The sequence below is a fragment of the Pteropus vampyrus genome, unplaced genomic scaffold, assembly GCF_000151845.1.
Source record: "Pteropus vampyrus isolate Shadow unplaced genomic scaffold, Pvam_2.0 Scaffold18, whole genome shotgun sequence".
NCBI classification, from domain to species: domain Eukaryota; kingdom Metazoa; phylum Chordata; class Mammalia; order Chiroptera; family Pteropodidae; genus Pteropus; species Pteropus vampyrus.
Window position 1 is genome coordinate 13193929 of NW_011888799.1, and position 16447 is coordinate 13210375.

A 16447-nucleotide genomic window follows, 5' to 3' on the forward strand; every position below is an offset into this window, starting at 1 on the left:
ATGAATTATCTTCTCCAAAAAGCAGTTCCTTGATAAATAAGTTAGCTGATAATTTACTTGGCCACTTAGTTATCTCTGGTCTCCCAATAGAGTTCATTTTTTTTTTTTTTAATTCCAGTTGTAAACTTAACCTAGTTACTAACAGAAATAACTACTGAAAAATAACTTTGATTCATGAACAAGTTCCTTCCAAAAATTTACTGTTTTTGAATCTTTGTCTTTAACTAAAATTTCAACAAACCCATGAGAATATTAATTGTCATGTATCAATACTCATGAAATGCAGACTTGATACGTTTGCTTTACTGTGGGCTTTCAATAATGATAAGATTTAAACTATGAAATAAAATCGACTTGTAAAAAACCAGGAAGTTGTCTTGTGATTGGAAGACAAGTTCTGACAAATCTCCTATCATTCAAATGTTCCTATAAGATAAATGTTTTGCTGCAACACTGCAGGAATAACTGTAGCAGACCAGACCTTTGCATGATCCCTTAATAAGAAAAGCCCAAAGCACTAGGTGTGATCATCCTAGAGAAAGCTTAATAACAACTCCTACTGGTATAAATCAGTATTGAGTCATTATTAAGAATGGTGAAATCAGGAAGGTAATTGACTTAAGGTAAAAAACAAATACAAAATTAACAAATATTTGGGAACCTATTATTTGACTAGCCCTGGCCTAGGATCCATGATACATACAAAAGATATATCAGACACTGTTCCAATCTACAAGCAATTATACGATCATCTTCCATTCTAAAGTTGATAAAAGAGAATTCAGAGTTCCTATTCTCCCTTCTTAGCCTCCTAACAGATCAAGCCTCGTCTCCTTTACTCATTTTCCAGAAATATTTTGAACATTCTGACTTTCAGCCCAAATGCCCACTAGGCTGCTTGATCACAGCTGTTCGTGAATAGCTTCTGCATGTACTGAATGAAGGCAGAATGCCTCGGTGACACCACAGGAGGCCTTCTTCTCCTGAGAAAGCCCCAAGCTGCCACCGTCCTTGCCCAACTGACTCTGGTCCTGCAATTGTTGCCTCTCCTGTGGGAGGTCTCGACAGAGCAGCAGCAGCTGATCTTGGCCTGCCAGCTGATATCTGAGCAACTGTTCTTGGGCTTCCTTCCAGTCCCCAGTCTCCTGCACATAAGTCTGCTGAACAGAAGGGCTTAGGGCGCAGGTGTGCCTGTGGGAGGTGACACCGGTAATAGTGGGAGCAGGCACAGCAGCCCCTTCTCGGCTGCCACCCTCTTCTTGGACAGCACGGCGGCTAACCTTCCTTCTGGACACTCCGTTTAGTGACTGGTGGGGGAGCTCGTTCAGCTTGCCCAGCATGACCTTCATCCTCATATCTATGGAGAAAAAAAGGAGGGGAAGAAATAGGTTTAGCTCTCAATCATTTGATTATATATGGTGCATATTTAGTGTCCCTGAAAGATATTGCCAAATAATTAAAGATTGAGTCTTATCCGTTTATCGATTTCCAAATTTTTAAAATTTTTTCTAAAAAAACCCACTGTATCCTATGCCCAATTTATAATTAATATTATCTAATAAAAGTTTGATTATAGAGCTTCCCAGAGAAACATTTTTATGATGTTGATAAGTCAACAAAGATTTTTTATTGTAAGCCTAACAGCATAAATATGAAAACTAGGCCATAGTTAGGCCTTACCAAGTAGGTTAACAAACACTCATATCGAGAAATGTGAGCTCTAAAAACCAGTTTTATTGAATTCTTTGGCTTTTATGCCAAATTTACAATTTGAATATCTTCGATTTTAAAAAAACATGAAAATAAACATATGTAGAGGTAACACAAATATATAGATAAGCATGTATTCATATGAGTGTTTACATATGTGGTTGTGTAACAGCTGAAGAAATACTGGACTGGAGATACAAAATTAAGGTTCAAGTTTCCCTTCCCCTACTGTTTGGCCCTGTGACTTTCATTTTGTCACTTAACCTCTCTGAGCTTCAGTATAATTTCGTATCACTCTTAGGTGCTACTTAACAATTTACTAAAACGCATTTCATTTTAACAACCTTAATTATTGTTCTCTCCCCTTGACATTTATTTTCCTAATTCAACATAATTAATATTCAACTCAGAAGCCTACAACATTGGTATTGACAGAGGTAATAGATGATTTGGGCATTTTTGTCCTAATCCATCCCAATTCTTTGAAGGATGTATTACATAAGCAATAATACCACTAGCTTTTAAAAATGCGATCATGCTACATGTAAATGAACTAATTAACCTATCATGTTACTTGAGCAATAAATGATGATGAACTAGAACTATATAGTCTTACTGATACAATTGCAGCAAATCTACCAAAACTGTTGTTTATGGTATTTAATATATGAAAGATGGTCTCTAAAAGCTACATGTCACAGCAGCTAAGAATACATGCTTGGAATCAAACAAATGTAGTTTGATGTGCTGCTTGATTCTTTGCTTGATGAATAAATGTGTGAATTGTAGTTAGGCTCTGTGTGCTTCAATTTCCTCATCTGTAAAACAGTGACAATGATAGTATTCACCTCATAAGACTGTTTGAAGGTTAAATAAGATGAATCATGCAAAGCACTGCCCAGAGCCTGCAATACAGTAAGGACTGGATAAATAATAACCATCATAATTCAAATCACTAATGCTCAGATAGAACTCAATACTGCCAGGCAGTCATTTAATCCTCTTAGCCACCTGAGATATTGTGATTTATGATAAGAAATCCTTTTCTGGCACAGAATTTTTGAAAACCTTAGAATTCCCTAAGTGATAAAAGCAATAAAGATATCTTTTTGTTATGTTAATGAGGTGACTTTGGACTTCACCTAAGGATGGGAGCTGGTTGCCAGGAGAAACGAATCATGTGATTAAAGAAAGGGAACTGCCAGTCCCACCCTTTGACCTTTGGGGAAGAGAGAGGACCTAGGGGTTAATTCAATCAATTACCAATTGCCAATGATTTAATCAATCATGTCTATGTAATGAAACTTCTATTAAAACCCGACAAGACAAAGTCCAGAGAGCGTCCTGATTGGTGAACACGTAGAGGTGCTGGGAGACAGGCATGCCTGGAGAGGGCATAGAAGGTCTAAGCCCCTTCCCCACACCTTGCCTTATGCATCTTTTCCACCCATTTGTTCTGGAGTTTATATCCTTTTGTAATAAACTGGTAACCTAGTAAGTAAAATGTTTCTGAGTTCTGTAAACTGCTCAAGAAAATTAATCGACCTAAGGAGGGGGTCATGAGAACCTTTGATTTATAGCCAGTTGGTCAGAAATACAGCTAACAACCTGGACTTGAAATTAGTATCTAGAGTCCACGGAGGGGTCTTTGGAAAATTCAATCTGTAGCTGGTTGGTCAGAAGCATAGGTAGTATAATCTGGGCTTACAACTGGCATCGGAAGTTGGTGTGAGGAGTGAGGGGCAGTCTTGTAGGACTGAGCCCCCAACCTGTGTAATCTGATGCTATCTCTGGGTGGATAGTGTCAGAATTTAGTTGAATCGTAGGACACCCAACTGGTGTCTGGAGAATTACTTGGAACTATGTAAGAACCCCTCTCACCCCATATTGGAATTAAGTCTCTGAACTATTTTATCACCCCATGAAGCTAGTCCTATTACTGTCCTCACTTTACAGATCGGTCTCTGGGTCACAAAGTTCTTAAGTGTAGTAGATAAGGGATGCAAACTTAGCTAGCCTGTCTTGGACACCATGCACTTAAAATATCTTCTAAATATGATTCCGTAAGCATCTTTTTTGACTAAATATGATTATACAAGTATCTTTTCTTTCTACAGTTTACAATGATAAAATGTACCATGAATTAATGACCCTATATCTCACAAAGATAGAAACATTACACAAATTTACATTAAAATTAACAAATAAGAACTATCAATAAGAAAGACCCTAGATGTCTAATTTTAGGGTGTCTTTTTTCCTGTTTGCTTATGTTTTTCATGTACAGTCTATTCTCACCAATTTTCTTAAATGTCATCTCTTAGTTTGATTTGCATTTATTTTACAAATACCTTCATTGTCTGAAGGTTTGAAACATTTCCATTTTCAGAAATTTCAAAAGTGCCTCAGATTCAGTATCTCAAAAGAATGAACTTGTCGAATTTTTCACAAATCCTACTCTTCTCTTTCTTTGCCTTATTTCATTCATGTAATCTCTTTTCAGGTACTCAAACTGGATTGTAGGAGGACTCTTTCTGAGCCTCTAGAGATTCTTTGCTGGAGTACCTGTCCATTACTCATTAGTTTATTAGTTCATCTATTCATTAATTCACTATTTAGTGAGTACCTACTAAGTGATAAGGCTGGGAATATAGCAATGAACAAAAAACAGTCCTAATATTATGGAGTTTATGTTCCCATAGTACAGACAAATGTAAACAAGAAAGTACACGGAGCCTGTACTAGGCCCGGGGATAATAGGGCTCCTAGAAGCATGTCCCCTATTCTCCAGGACTCCAAGAAATAGACCTCTAAGCTGATTAAGGTTAAAACCTTATGCTAAGTGGTTAGAACCTTATGCTAAGAACAAAGTACTAGGAAAGACAGAAAGGGCATACTTAACTTTGCTTGAGAAGCTACGAAGGTTTCACAAAGGAGATGATTTTTGAGTTTTAAAGGACAGTATGGTGAGAAGGCACCCCAGTATAGAAAATAGCATATGTAAAGATAGGGCAGCAAGAAAGAAAAAGGCATGTTGGGGTCCCTGGGCAGAGCTCCACATTGAGAACCTAATGTGTGTATTTCAGTGTGGATATGTATGCAGGGTGGGGGTTGGCAAAAAAATAATGTAATAATACTAGATAGAGGCCAAAAATAAATCAAGGGGTTTGAAAACCTTACTAAGGATTTTAGAACATATCTCACAGAAGATGCGGAGTCCCTGAAAGTTTTGAAGTAAGGCAGTGACATATTATTTCTCTCTCGGAAAAATAGCCTTCCTATAATGAAGAGAATGAACCGTGAGGACGCTAGAGAGATTAGCTAGAAAGCTATTGTAGTGTGAACAACACATGATAAAGAACAACAGACCAGAGTTAAATATATTTAAGAGCTGAATAGAAAGATTCTAGAGATGGTAAAACATGGGTAGAGAAGAGAAGAAAGCTACTATTTATTGAACATCTAGGTACAGGTCATAGACTTTAGTGCTATCCCCATTGATAGATGAGAGATTAGAAGACTGAAGAGATCTTGTAGTCTAGAGAAACACTATATTTCCACTGCTTCAGAAAAAAAACAAAACTTTCTTTAGAGCACATAAAGATAAATCAATTGAAAATAAAAATATTCCCCTTAGGCTATAATATTGTTACCTATACAACATCCTGGTGGTTGTAGGTGCTAATGAATATTTGTCGAATAGTATGATAAATTAGTATAAGGACTTGAATATATTTTACCTTTTCCCCCAATAGATTATAACCTTCTTGAAAACTTGGACTTTCTCTTAACTCTGCTTGTATCTTCTATAGCAACTGTCTCCCTGTTAATTAAATACTGATATCACATACTTTCTTTTTCTGTTAAGAGCAGCGTTTAAAGAATTAGGGAGTTTTTTCAGACCAGGTATCTGAAAAGGCATTTCACAGCAACAAAGGCCCTAATTTCACCTTCTGGCTAGTATTCTTCAAGTGTGAGTGTGTGCGGGGTGGTGATGGGGTTTCACTTGCAATGTGCCCAGGACAGTGGTTAAGAGTAAAGGTTTTATAATCAGACAAACTACTGAGACCGTTGTCTTTATTATTATTATTAGTAGTAGTAGTGGTAGTAGTAAAATGGGATAACCTGCTTTGCTATCTCATAAGGTTGTCATGAGAGCAAATGAGCTAAAACATGTTTGGGTACCTTGTAAATTGTGAAGGTCGCTATAAAGCTCAGCTGGTGTGTTGTGATTTTGTTATTATTGTGATGATGATGAAGGTGATGATAATGATTACTGCAGGAAGAAACAAAGGACCATTCGTAGGAGTATTTCATGGAAATTTAATGTAAATATCAGCTTAAACATTACAAACATTGTTTTTAAAAAGTATACTCTTTTCTAAATTCGAAATTTTAAACTCTTTTTAGTTGATTTCCCAAATATATATCCTTTAAAGTATTTTATATCCACATAGTGCTTTAGTCTCTGGCTGCATGCTACTCTAAGCCCAAATGTTTTCTTTCCCCTGATTACCTCATTTTCCACCTGTAAGAATAATCGTAAAACATACTCATCTTGAAATATTTTTTCCATCCTATTTTTCAAAACTCTCTGCTTTCTTTTATTCATATCCCCAAATATCTCACTTCCTTTAGAAAAGATTTCTTTACTCATGACTTTCTCATTCTCGTAATACAGTGTGTGTTGAGAAATTTATCAATTTATTTGTTACAAACAATAAGGTATTATAGTTCAATTTAAAAAGCAGTTCTATTAAAGTATATGTTTTCTAACAAAATAAAGGAAATTTGAGATTATTCTATGTTAATGGCATCTTTATTCATTTATATTCTGGTGTGTGTTTTTTGAAGAGAGAAAGGCTAATAATTTAAAGTAACACACAGTGATTTTAGCAATTATCACATGTTGGATCCCAAGTTATATGTATAATTTAATCCTTAAAACAACCTTCTGAAGTAAATGTTTTTATTATCTCTCTTTTGGAAGGGAGGACATTTGAGTGCAGAGAGATTAAGTAATTTCCCAAGACCAGGTACAAAGGAGTGGCAGATCTCGTTTTATAAACTTGAAGATTTTTGGCTCCAGAGCATGTACTCTAAGCACTACGTAACATTGTGTAAAGTTAAAGACAGCAGTGGGGAGTTAAGAAGACTGTTTCGTTGGGTTCATGCATGTGAATGTTATCTTTTATTTACCTTATAGTGAAAAAAAGGTTGAGAACTATTCTGAACCCCTGAGTGGCAACACCAGCATTAACATTTGCCATCTTTGCTTTTCTCACAGTTCATCACCAAATTCATTAATCACTGTTTTATATAGAAGGTAAATGCTAATTTTTTAACTTGTGTATTATGCCCTTCAGTTTACTGAGATATGTCTTAGATTGTGTTAGAAGACAGTAATCATGTCTCCATCACACTATACGACACATTATTGGGGCAAAGTATACTAATTTCCTATTCAATTTAATTTAACAATGAAGGGGAACTGAAGTGAGAAAGAGAGAAGGTAATAGTAACAATCTAAATATATATAATACACTTTTGATATAGAGCAGTAAAATGAGATAAAGTATCATGTTGTTTATGTTGTTTCTATGAGGTATCAGTTAATATTCTGCTAAACCCACGTTACTCATATGTTCTCTCTCCTTTTCCAGTCCTTTGCCTAGCATATATCTGCCATGTCCATCTAACTATGGGATAATTCTCTTGCTTAGAGCTATATAAACTTTTGGATTATCCTAGTTTCCCTGTGGGATCTCAACACCTTCCAGAACTGTTCCTTTGACAGCTCAAACTACATTGATTTATGCCTCAATACTTATCGAATAGTTTTTCACTTGACTTGTACAACTGCTTCTATTATTGGTTATCTTTTTTGTATGAGAGTATTGTCTTCCTTTTTGGATGTTGAGTTCCTTCAGGGAAGGAACTTTTTATGCCATCAAAATTGTCTCCCTATTATGCCCAGTTCTATGCCAAGTACTGAGCTTGGTGTCCTCTCCATAATTACTGTACCCAGTAGGAGGAAAAGGCATAGTTTACTGAGATCAGCAAATAACCAAAGAACAAAAATAATAAATTGTCATGTAGAAGCAAACTTAAAAAAGAAAAAAAAAAAAGCTTTGAATTTTTATTCCTTGGTAAAACCAATACCACTTTCTATAAGGGAAATTCAAACACTGCAAGTCACCTATTTTCAAATCACTGAAGATATATATTGTCATCCTGTTTTTGAGAGACCATCACTGGGAATCTGTTCCCCCTTGCTCTTCAAGTCTGCATCTATTCATAAAAGACTAACACAAGTGTTAGCTTTCCTTCGCAGGCCCCAAAACATTTAAAAATCTCCTATAAATTATTTACATGGCAGCCCCAATCAGCAACATACCTGACAGACTCCCTAGCCGAAATGAAAGTGCTCTGTGTATAGGTGCCCAGGGAGGCTGGCTGCCTCCCACTGTGAGGTTATAGACAGAACTAAGTCAGCACACATTATATGTCAGCGCCGACATCAGAAAGAATCAGATCCTTTGATCTCGGACCTCCATAGGAAGCTTAGATCTCAGACAAATTAGATAAAAAATGAATTTATAGTAGATATGTATCCTAAGGCATTCAGCTGAATGTTTCGGTTTTAGGGAAAGAAGAATATTGAGAATCAGAACATATGAATTGGCATGCCCCCTTTCCACCTCTGCCTTGTTGTTGAGTTCACATTAAAATGGAAAGATGGGATTTCAAATTGCCCCTCTATGCCTCTTGGAGTCCTATTGGTAGTTTTGATCAAGTTTTAGGAAGAATGGCACGCAATATGGGAACATATATCCCTTCTCTATGAAAAGAAGGGCTCAGATGTTTTCGATCCTTTCAGGTTCAACCACAGTCAGCTGCAGCATTGTCAGCTATCCTTACCCCTTTTGTCTTCCAAAACTTTCCTGGGCATCAAATACATGCCATGCCTGTAATTTGTGTGGGTTCTCGTCACTGGCTTCTTTTGCAATGGGAACACTAACAATGATCTCCCCTCGCTCCTCACCTCTCTTCCACTGTTCATCTTTTTCCTCGTCCAGTCTCCGTGAGCTACATTCGGTGTTGGATGATGTGGATTCAGTATGGAAGGCCTGTACTTTGGAACCCAAATAGAATTCAAGCAGAGAGATGGAGGGCTGACCAACATAAAGAATGTACTCCACTTTGGTTTCTTATTTGCCAATAAGGGCAACACCCCTGCCCACATATAGAAGGAGCTATATGCAATGGTTAATAGATAATGTTAAATTATTAATTAGTTTATTAATTGATAAATATTAATTAATAAATAGTATACTGTTACTTATGCCTTTTCTAGATTATTTGTTCAAGTGAAAAATTATCGTTTATTTTTAATAAGCAATACTTGACAAATCAGGAAGGTACGAAAATTTTAAAAAGACGAAGAAAAAATGCATTTAATTTTACATTATATCACCAGTGATCTCCTTTTTATTGTTTTTGTAATACTCAAGCAATGGAAGTGTTTTGGTAAATCCAATTTAACTCATTAATCCTTCTAGAGTTTACTTTGAAGCTTACTCTAGAGTATTCTTTGAAGTGTAAATCTAGACTGATAAATGTTCTAAATAGTCAAATTTACTAGCTCTATTTATAGACTAACGCTCCTATTGTCCTTTCTTTTCATCTCTTTTACTATATATTACATTGATTTATCTATTATCTATATCTATATCTAATTGAGGTTATTTTCATTAACATGCCCACATTTTCTTGTGTAGGTATCACACTGTCTTATGAATAGTAATAACATAAATATGATCGCTCTGGTTGAGTTACCCTTTACCACTTCCATAAAATAAATTTCTTATAAAAAAATAGCTTTGTATCATATTTTGATACATATTTTGATCCATATTTTCTGAAAAATTTTAGAATTATCATATGCTATTGTACACAGTTTAAAATAACTGGAACTGTGTTAAACCTTAGTTAATTTAGGAATAACTGAGGTGTTTGTAATATTAGTCAGTCTAATTAGAAACATGCTGTAATTTCCTATGTATTCAAGTCTTCTCTTTAAACTATTCAATAAAATAGTTTATTTTTATGTAATTCTAATATATCTCTAGTTAATTTTTTTCCAAGACAGCATATTCTTTGGTCACTATTATATATTTCATTGTTTCCTAACTATATACCATTGACTTATACAATATTATTTTTGCATAGATTGACATATATTTGAGTAAGTCACTCAAGTTATTTATAAATTATAGGAGTTAACGGTTTAATAATTTGAGTTATTGTTAAATAACTATATCATCATCAAACTATCATATATTTTCTCCAACACCATCCTCTTAGTTTTGTTTTACATCTGACTGTTTTTTAACATTCCAAAATACAGTTAATAATATTATGGTAAGATTGAGTTATATGTGTTGTCCTCATTAGAGGAGGCATTCTTCTAACATTCCATTGTTAAATGTGATATTGGATCTTGGTTGCAAATAACTCTAGAACTTATTTAGTAGGCAGGCTTTTTTTCCTGATTATTTCACAGAAGTTTTCCTAAGGAATTGTTAGATTTTATTCATGTTTTTAAATTAAGAGATGTTCATATTCTTATTATATAACATTGACATTCTATTTGTTAATATTTCAGAATATAGTTTTACTTTCCTGGAAATGTGGGACAATTTCTAGCCCTAAGCTGTTTTTTCTCTCCAATTCCAGACATCTTAAGGCCATCTTTCCCCTCTCCTATCCCTGTCATCTTCATAGATTTGTACCTACAAAGGTACACTGATTGTCCTTTTTATTTTACATTCACATTAGTTGACAGGACTCTAAAGTGGTACAGATAAATCCCTGTAGTTGATGGCCATAGCCACGCATGCATCATATCTTGCCATTTTTACATATCAGTTTCCCATTTCCAACACTGGGTACACAAATGTCACCAAAAAAAAAAAAAAAAAAAAAAGGTCACTGGCCAGATAAAGATCAGAGCATAATTTGAAGAAGACAGTGCCAAGGCCTAACAGTAGCAGCTGTCCTGGGAGAAGAAACTAAGGCGGTCAGCAGAGAGCACCGCCAGAAGCAGGTGGTCACATTACGTCCATTAGGAGGGCCCAGAAGATGTCCTGTCATTCTCCCGTTGTTAATTGTAAACCTGAATAAATGTTCTAAATCTCTTTTGGAAAAAATAAGGATATTTTTGTTTAGTTTTGTTTTGCTTTCCAGCAGTTGAAAAAACTGCTGGAACCCAGGATTTTCTGGAAAGGGGCAAGGGAAAGAAGGGAGGCCCATTTCGTTTCGATCTTCATCACTCACTCCAGAATAGTTAAAGCAGTCTAATATTGTAACGCTCTACAGTAAAAGTACTGCTGGGATTAGAAAAGATAGAGCATTTGTACAAAAGGATCTGGTGAACGCCAATATTTATATTATATATAAATATATATAACACAAATATTTATATTATATATAAAAGGCGTTGAGTGAACAAGAAGGAAGTGTTATAAAAGTTGGGAGAAGGGGACTATTCTTTTTAAATACGAGAATTTGGAAAAGAGAAAAAATAATTATTCTGAGATTGGAAGGAATGGTATGGTTTAGAAATGTGGACACATAGGGTGTTATGGTAATAGGCCACTGATAACCATTGTTAAGTGAATGATGAAGACGTGAATTCTGCAACTGGGAGGTCTATTGTTGTATATGGGACATACTGTCTTAGGGGAAAAAGAGATAGGGAGTGGAGGAGTGGACTTCTGTAAGGCGTATATTAACAGACTGAAGAAGACATATCTGTGAAACAGAGTGGAGGAAGATGAAAATCAAAGACATTGCAGAGGCAGAATTGATGAACCTTGGCTAGCAAAGGCATAGGGTGGTTAAGGGAGAACTAAGAGTTAAAGATAACTCTGAGATGTCTAGCCTGGGAGATCTGGGGGGCTATTAACCAAATCAGGGGACAAGACAACATTTGAGAACAAATGATATAAAACTGAGCTTCGACAAAACAAAGCTGGGCTCCCTTCCTGGCATTTCTGTAAACCTGAGTTTGTGCAAACTGGACAACCAAGCCCTGGGAAAATGGGATTTGAAACAGTGTGATATGATTTAAGAGCTAGAGGGACTAAACATGTAACTCAGGATAATAATATTCTTTCTCCCCTATTTAGCATTTTCTCTCATCTTTAAATTATTCAAATACACATCGTTTGTTGTGATTGTGTTACACTTAATTGTTAATTGCTTGGAATTATTCTTTCATTTTCCTTAAAATACTATTCTTGTGTCTCAACCAAATTGGAAACTTAGAAAGAACAGGGGACCAGGTATCACCTCCTTGTAACTATACAGAGAGGACCTTATAAGGTACTAAATAAATATCAAGAAGAAAGAAATCCTTATATAATATTTACTGGTGGATAGAATCTAATTGCATCCGCTCATTCCAGCAGTCTCTCATCAAAATGTTACAATGACAAGCAATAGCTTTTGTCAGGGTTTCTCAACCTTAGTATTATTGACATCTTGAGCCAAGTAATCTTTATTGTTTGAGTGGTTCTGTGCATTGTAAGATGTTTACAGTATCTCTGCTCTCACTAGATGCCAGTAATGTGATACATGTATGCACCCATACACACGCTCTTCAGAGTTCACTGAACTAGTTAGATGCAGAACAACATTGGACTGCTGTTTTTTTGATTAAGCATGCACTCAGAACCATTAGAATTCACATTCATTTCAAGCAGAAAATATTATAATTGGCTATTACTTAGAAAATAAGAATATTCTTCTCTTTAGAGCATATGTTTCAAAATGTTTCAGATCCATGGAAATTATATGAATATTTTCCATACATCATATCCATCCTTAGCAAACCCATTTTTTGTCCTGTCTGCTATCTTTCTATTTCCTATGTCCTTAGAAGGACATGGGCAAAGCACTGGTCTGAGGCAAATACCTATCTTTTCTCTGCTTGGCACCAGTTCTCATGGTGATTTAGCTATATAACAAGCACAATCATTTGGCTTAAAGCACAATGTAAGCAAATAATACATTTTGCTAAAAGAACAACTAAATAACAAAGAGCTTAACAAAGCTGACTCATTTCTTGAGGGTTCTATATTCAATCTAATTTGCATAGTTGGTATTTGGCAGCTACACTCTCTTCTTTCCCAAATTCAATAATGTTGCCAAACTGGCAGCTTTGCAATAGCTAAGGGAAAGATTATATGCCTATATTCTGGTTTTCCCTTTCTCTGTGTAACAAATTCAAATGTTAAACCAATAATCTTCTACTAAGTGAGAAAATATAAATATCAACTTGAATAATTGGTTAATAGATAGTGATCAGTTAGATCAGCTAGATTCCTATGCTGGGGTATAATTTCTTTGAGATGACATAACAAAGACTGAGAGAAAGAGCTATAAACTAAATCAATTCAGAAATGAGCCATGAGTTGAGGGAGGCCACAGTTCATCCACACTGGGTCTCTCTGGTGGGGATCATCCCCAGTGTCCAATCTTACCTTCTCCCACTATGGGGTCTTCTTTATCAGTCTCTACCTGTGATCCTTGGTGTTTGGATGAGACGTGGCTATGGTTCTTTTGATCATTAGTCTGGGATTCAGAAATATCTTCATTTTTTATTTCTAAATTAATAAGAAAAGAATTTAGTGTTTCTTGTTTTTTTTTTTAGAATAAAATAACATTTATTATTTTAAATGAGCCCTAAGTATTGATGTTTCTTATATGCCCCCACAAAACGATTGTGAGATACATGCAATAGAAAGTATGTAACACACCTAGAGCTTAAGGAATAATTAAATAAAATCCCATATACTGACCATCAACTTTTAGGTATAAAACTGCACTGTCTAATATGGTAGCTACATTACGTGGCTATTGAACACATGAAATATGACTAGTTTGAATTTGGATGTGCTATAAATGTAGACTATACACTTAATTTTGAAAAAATATAAGATAACTAATACTTTTATATTTATTATATTTTGAAATGTTTTGATATATTAGGTTAAATGGCTCCCAGAAAAATGAGATTATATGCCTCATATTTGTGGTTCATGTCATATTTTTATTGAACAGAACTGGTATAGAATGTTACTAATGCTTTTTTTAACCTTTTATTTCGAAGTAATTATAGATTCATAGGAAGTTGCAAAGAAATGTACAAAGAGAACCCATGCAACTCCCAGCTTTTTCCACTGTTAACAAGTTGCGGAATCGTAGTATATTGAAACTAGGAAATTGATATTGGTATAATCCACAGAGTTTACGTAGATGTGTGCTTTTGATTGAAGACTTTATATCTTCAGTCTACTGCTGACTGAAGAGATGCTTTATCTTCTATTTGTTTGTTTATTAAATATATATTTATGTTTCTCATGCTAGGCACTGTTCTCAGTAAACAATGGGAAAACATGATGAGTAAGAAAGACCTGTTCTCAGCCCTCACAGGACTTTTATTCTAGTTCAGATGGCAGGAGATAAACAAATAAATTTGTAATATAGTGTCAGATGATGCCATGTCGTGGCACATGATGATTGATCAAGGAGAAGCCCTGTGGTGATTGAGCTTTGAGCTGAACTAGCTGATTTTTTCAGGGAACATCATTTTTGCATTGAAAGAACTTGAGAGGAATGATTGAAAGACAAATTATGGTTATTCGTACTTAGATATTTGGCAGATATATATTTTAAGTGAATGAAATGAGCCTATAACTTCAAAGAAACAACTTGTAGTACTTGTTGGGAGGGATAAAGTTCAAGCACTCATGAGAAATTTAGAAATTTGGAAAATTTGTATCAACTACAATTTTCACAGATTTCTAACTCTTAAAAGTCTATGTGGAAATTAACAAATGTGATTTTAAAATTGTAGAATAAAATATGTCAGCATTTGAAAGATCTTCATGACTCAGTGAAACAACCTTTTCCAAAAGACCAAGCCTAATAATATTTCAAAATCATGCACAGTAAAAAGCTCCACTCAATGTACTTTTAAGTAACCACCTTTTGGCCAGTATGGGTACAGTATCAAAGAAGAATATCCACAATTATCTGTAAATGCTACTAACTCATTTTCCGTTTGCCCCGAGAATACTCTCTGGTGGCAGGCACTTGCAGCTTCAGTGTTTACCCTGAGATAATTCACAGATTACAGTCCTAAACTTACCCCCAAAGTTTGTCATGAAATAGCTCACTTTTATTATTATTTTTGCATCACTCTACTATATTGATAGTCTTTAGAAACGAATGATGCAAACAAATAACAGCGAGGTGATCCGGAGAGAAGCACGATATTTTTGTGCGGAATGTGATGTTCTGCTTTGTGTTGTTCCGTGCTTTGAAACTTACCACACACATACAAAAATTATTAAATTATTAAATATGTGATCATCATATACATTTCTGTTACGTTAGGATTAGAGACAAGTTATGTTTAGAAATAACTCCAAGAACAGTTTTTATATTTTATTCTCACATTGATAATCAGTCAGATTTGTTTCAGCTTCAAAGAGCATGTTTATGTAAAATTAATGCTGACAGCAAGCTGCACTTTTTCTTTTCTAAGTGGGAAATGGGTTAAAATACTCTTCCCCTTTCTACTACGTATCTGCATGAAGCTGGATTTTCTTCATATACTTCAGCCAAAACAACACATTGCGACAAATAGAATGCAGAAGCTGCTTAAAGAATCCTGCTGACTTTTCTTAAGGCAGACTTTAAAGAGGTTTATAAAAATGGCATTTTTTTCACTCTACATTCTTTGGAAACAGTTTTTTTAAATAAAATATATGTTAATTATGTTAACATATAACGCATGTATTATTTTTAGTTAAAAAAATAAATTTAAAATTTTCTCTTTTAACTTCTAATTTGGAATTACTGATAGAATACACATTGATGAAATTCTTTGAGGTTTCCAATAGTTATTGAAAGTTAACGAGGTCTCAGGATCAAAATTTTATAACCTGCTGACAGACCATACAGTTGAATCAGAGAATCTTGTTCTCCAAGGAAATACAAATTACTTATACAAAGCTGATTACTGTATACTATTTTTTTTCATCAAGTTCCTCATGATCTCTTTACATTTTTAAAAAAGGAAGATAGAAGTCTTTGTCCATATATGCTAGTAACTGAAGAAAGAAGCTTCCCCTAGAGCTCGGGGACCAAAAGAGAAGAGATAGGGTCAGCAGAGCTTAGCGAGAGGTCCTTCCATGGTTGGTAGGTTTACCTGTAACACGGAGGATGAGAATTAAGTCACCTACTTCTTGGAATCATGAGATTAAAACTGATAAAAGGTCTTTGCTTTAAAACCAGAAAGCCCTACATAATTTCTCTCTCTCTCTCTCCTTCTCACCCCTCTCTTACACACACACACACACACACACACACACACACACACACACACACATACACGCATGCACGCACACACATAGAACTTTAGATTTAAAAACAATGGCCAATGGCCAAAACCTTGGGGTCAACAAATCACAAACAACATCCCAGGGTGAGATATCATTCTTCTCGAGAAAGACAGGAATCTTCAAGTTTTCTTGTAGTTTGTCCAGCCAGATCAAGACAGGGAGAGAGGTAGGCATATCAGGCTGAAGCTTAATAAAAAATAAATAAATAAACAGCACATCCAGTGCATCTCTCAGAAATCCAAACATGGCAAATCTTCTAG

At 35.1% G+C, this 16447-nt stretch overlaps 1 protein-coding gene across 1 annotated transcript in view; it reads right to left on the minus strand.

The window, feature by feature from the left end:
* Positions 1-74: 74 nt before the first annotated feature.
* Positions 75-16447, minus strand: part of LOC105288587 (fibrocystin-like) — a 301050-nt gene continuing 284677 nt past the window's right edge. The window contains exons 31-32 of the mRNA XM_023527696.1: positions 13260-13382; positions 75-1357 (exon numbers count right to left, since the gene is read on the minus strand). Of these exons, the coding sequence (XP_023383464.1) occupies positions 903-1357; positions 13260-13382 (578 nt within the window). The 3' untranslated portion in view covers positions 75-902. The remainder of the gene's footprint in view (positions 1358-13259; positions 13383-16447) is intronic.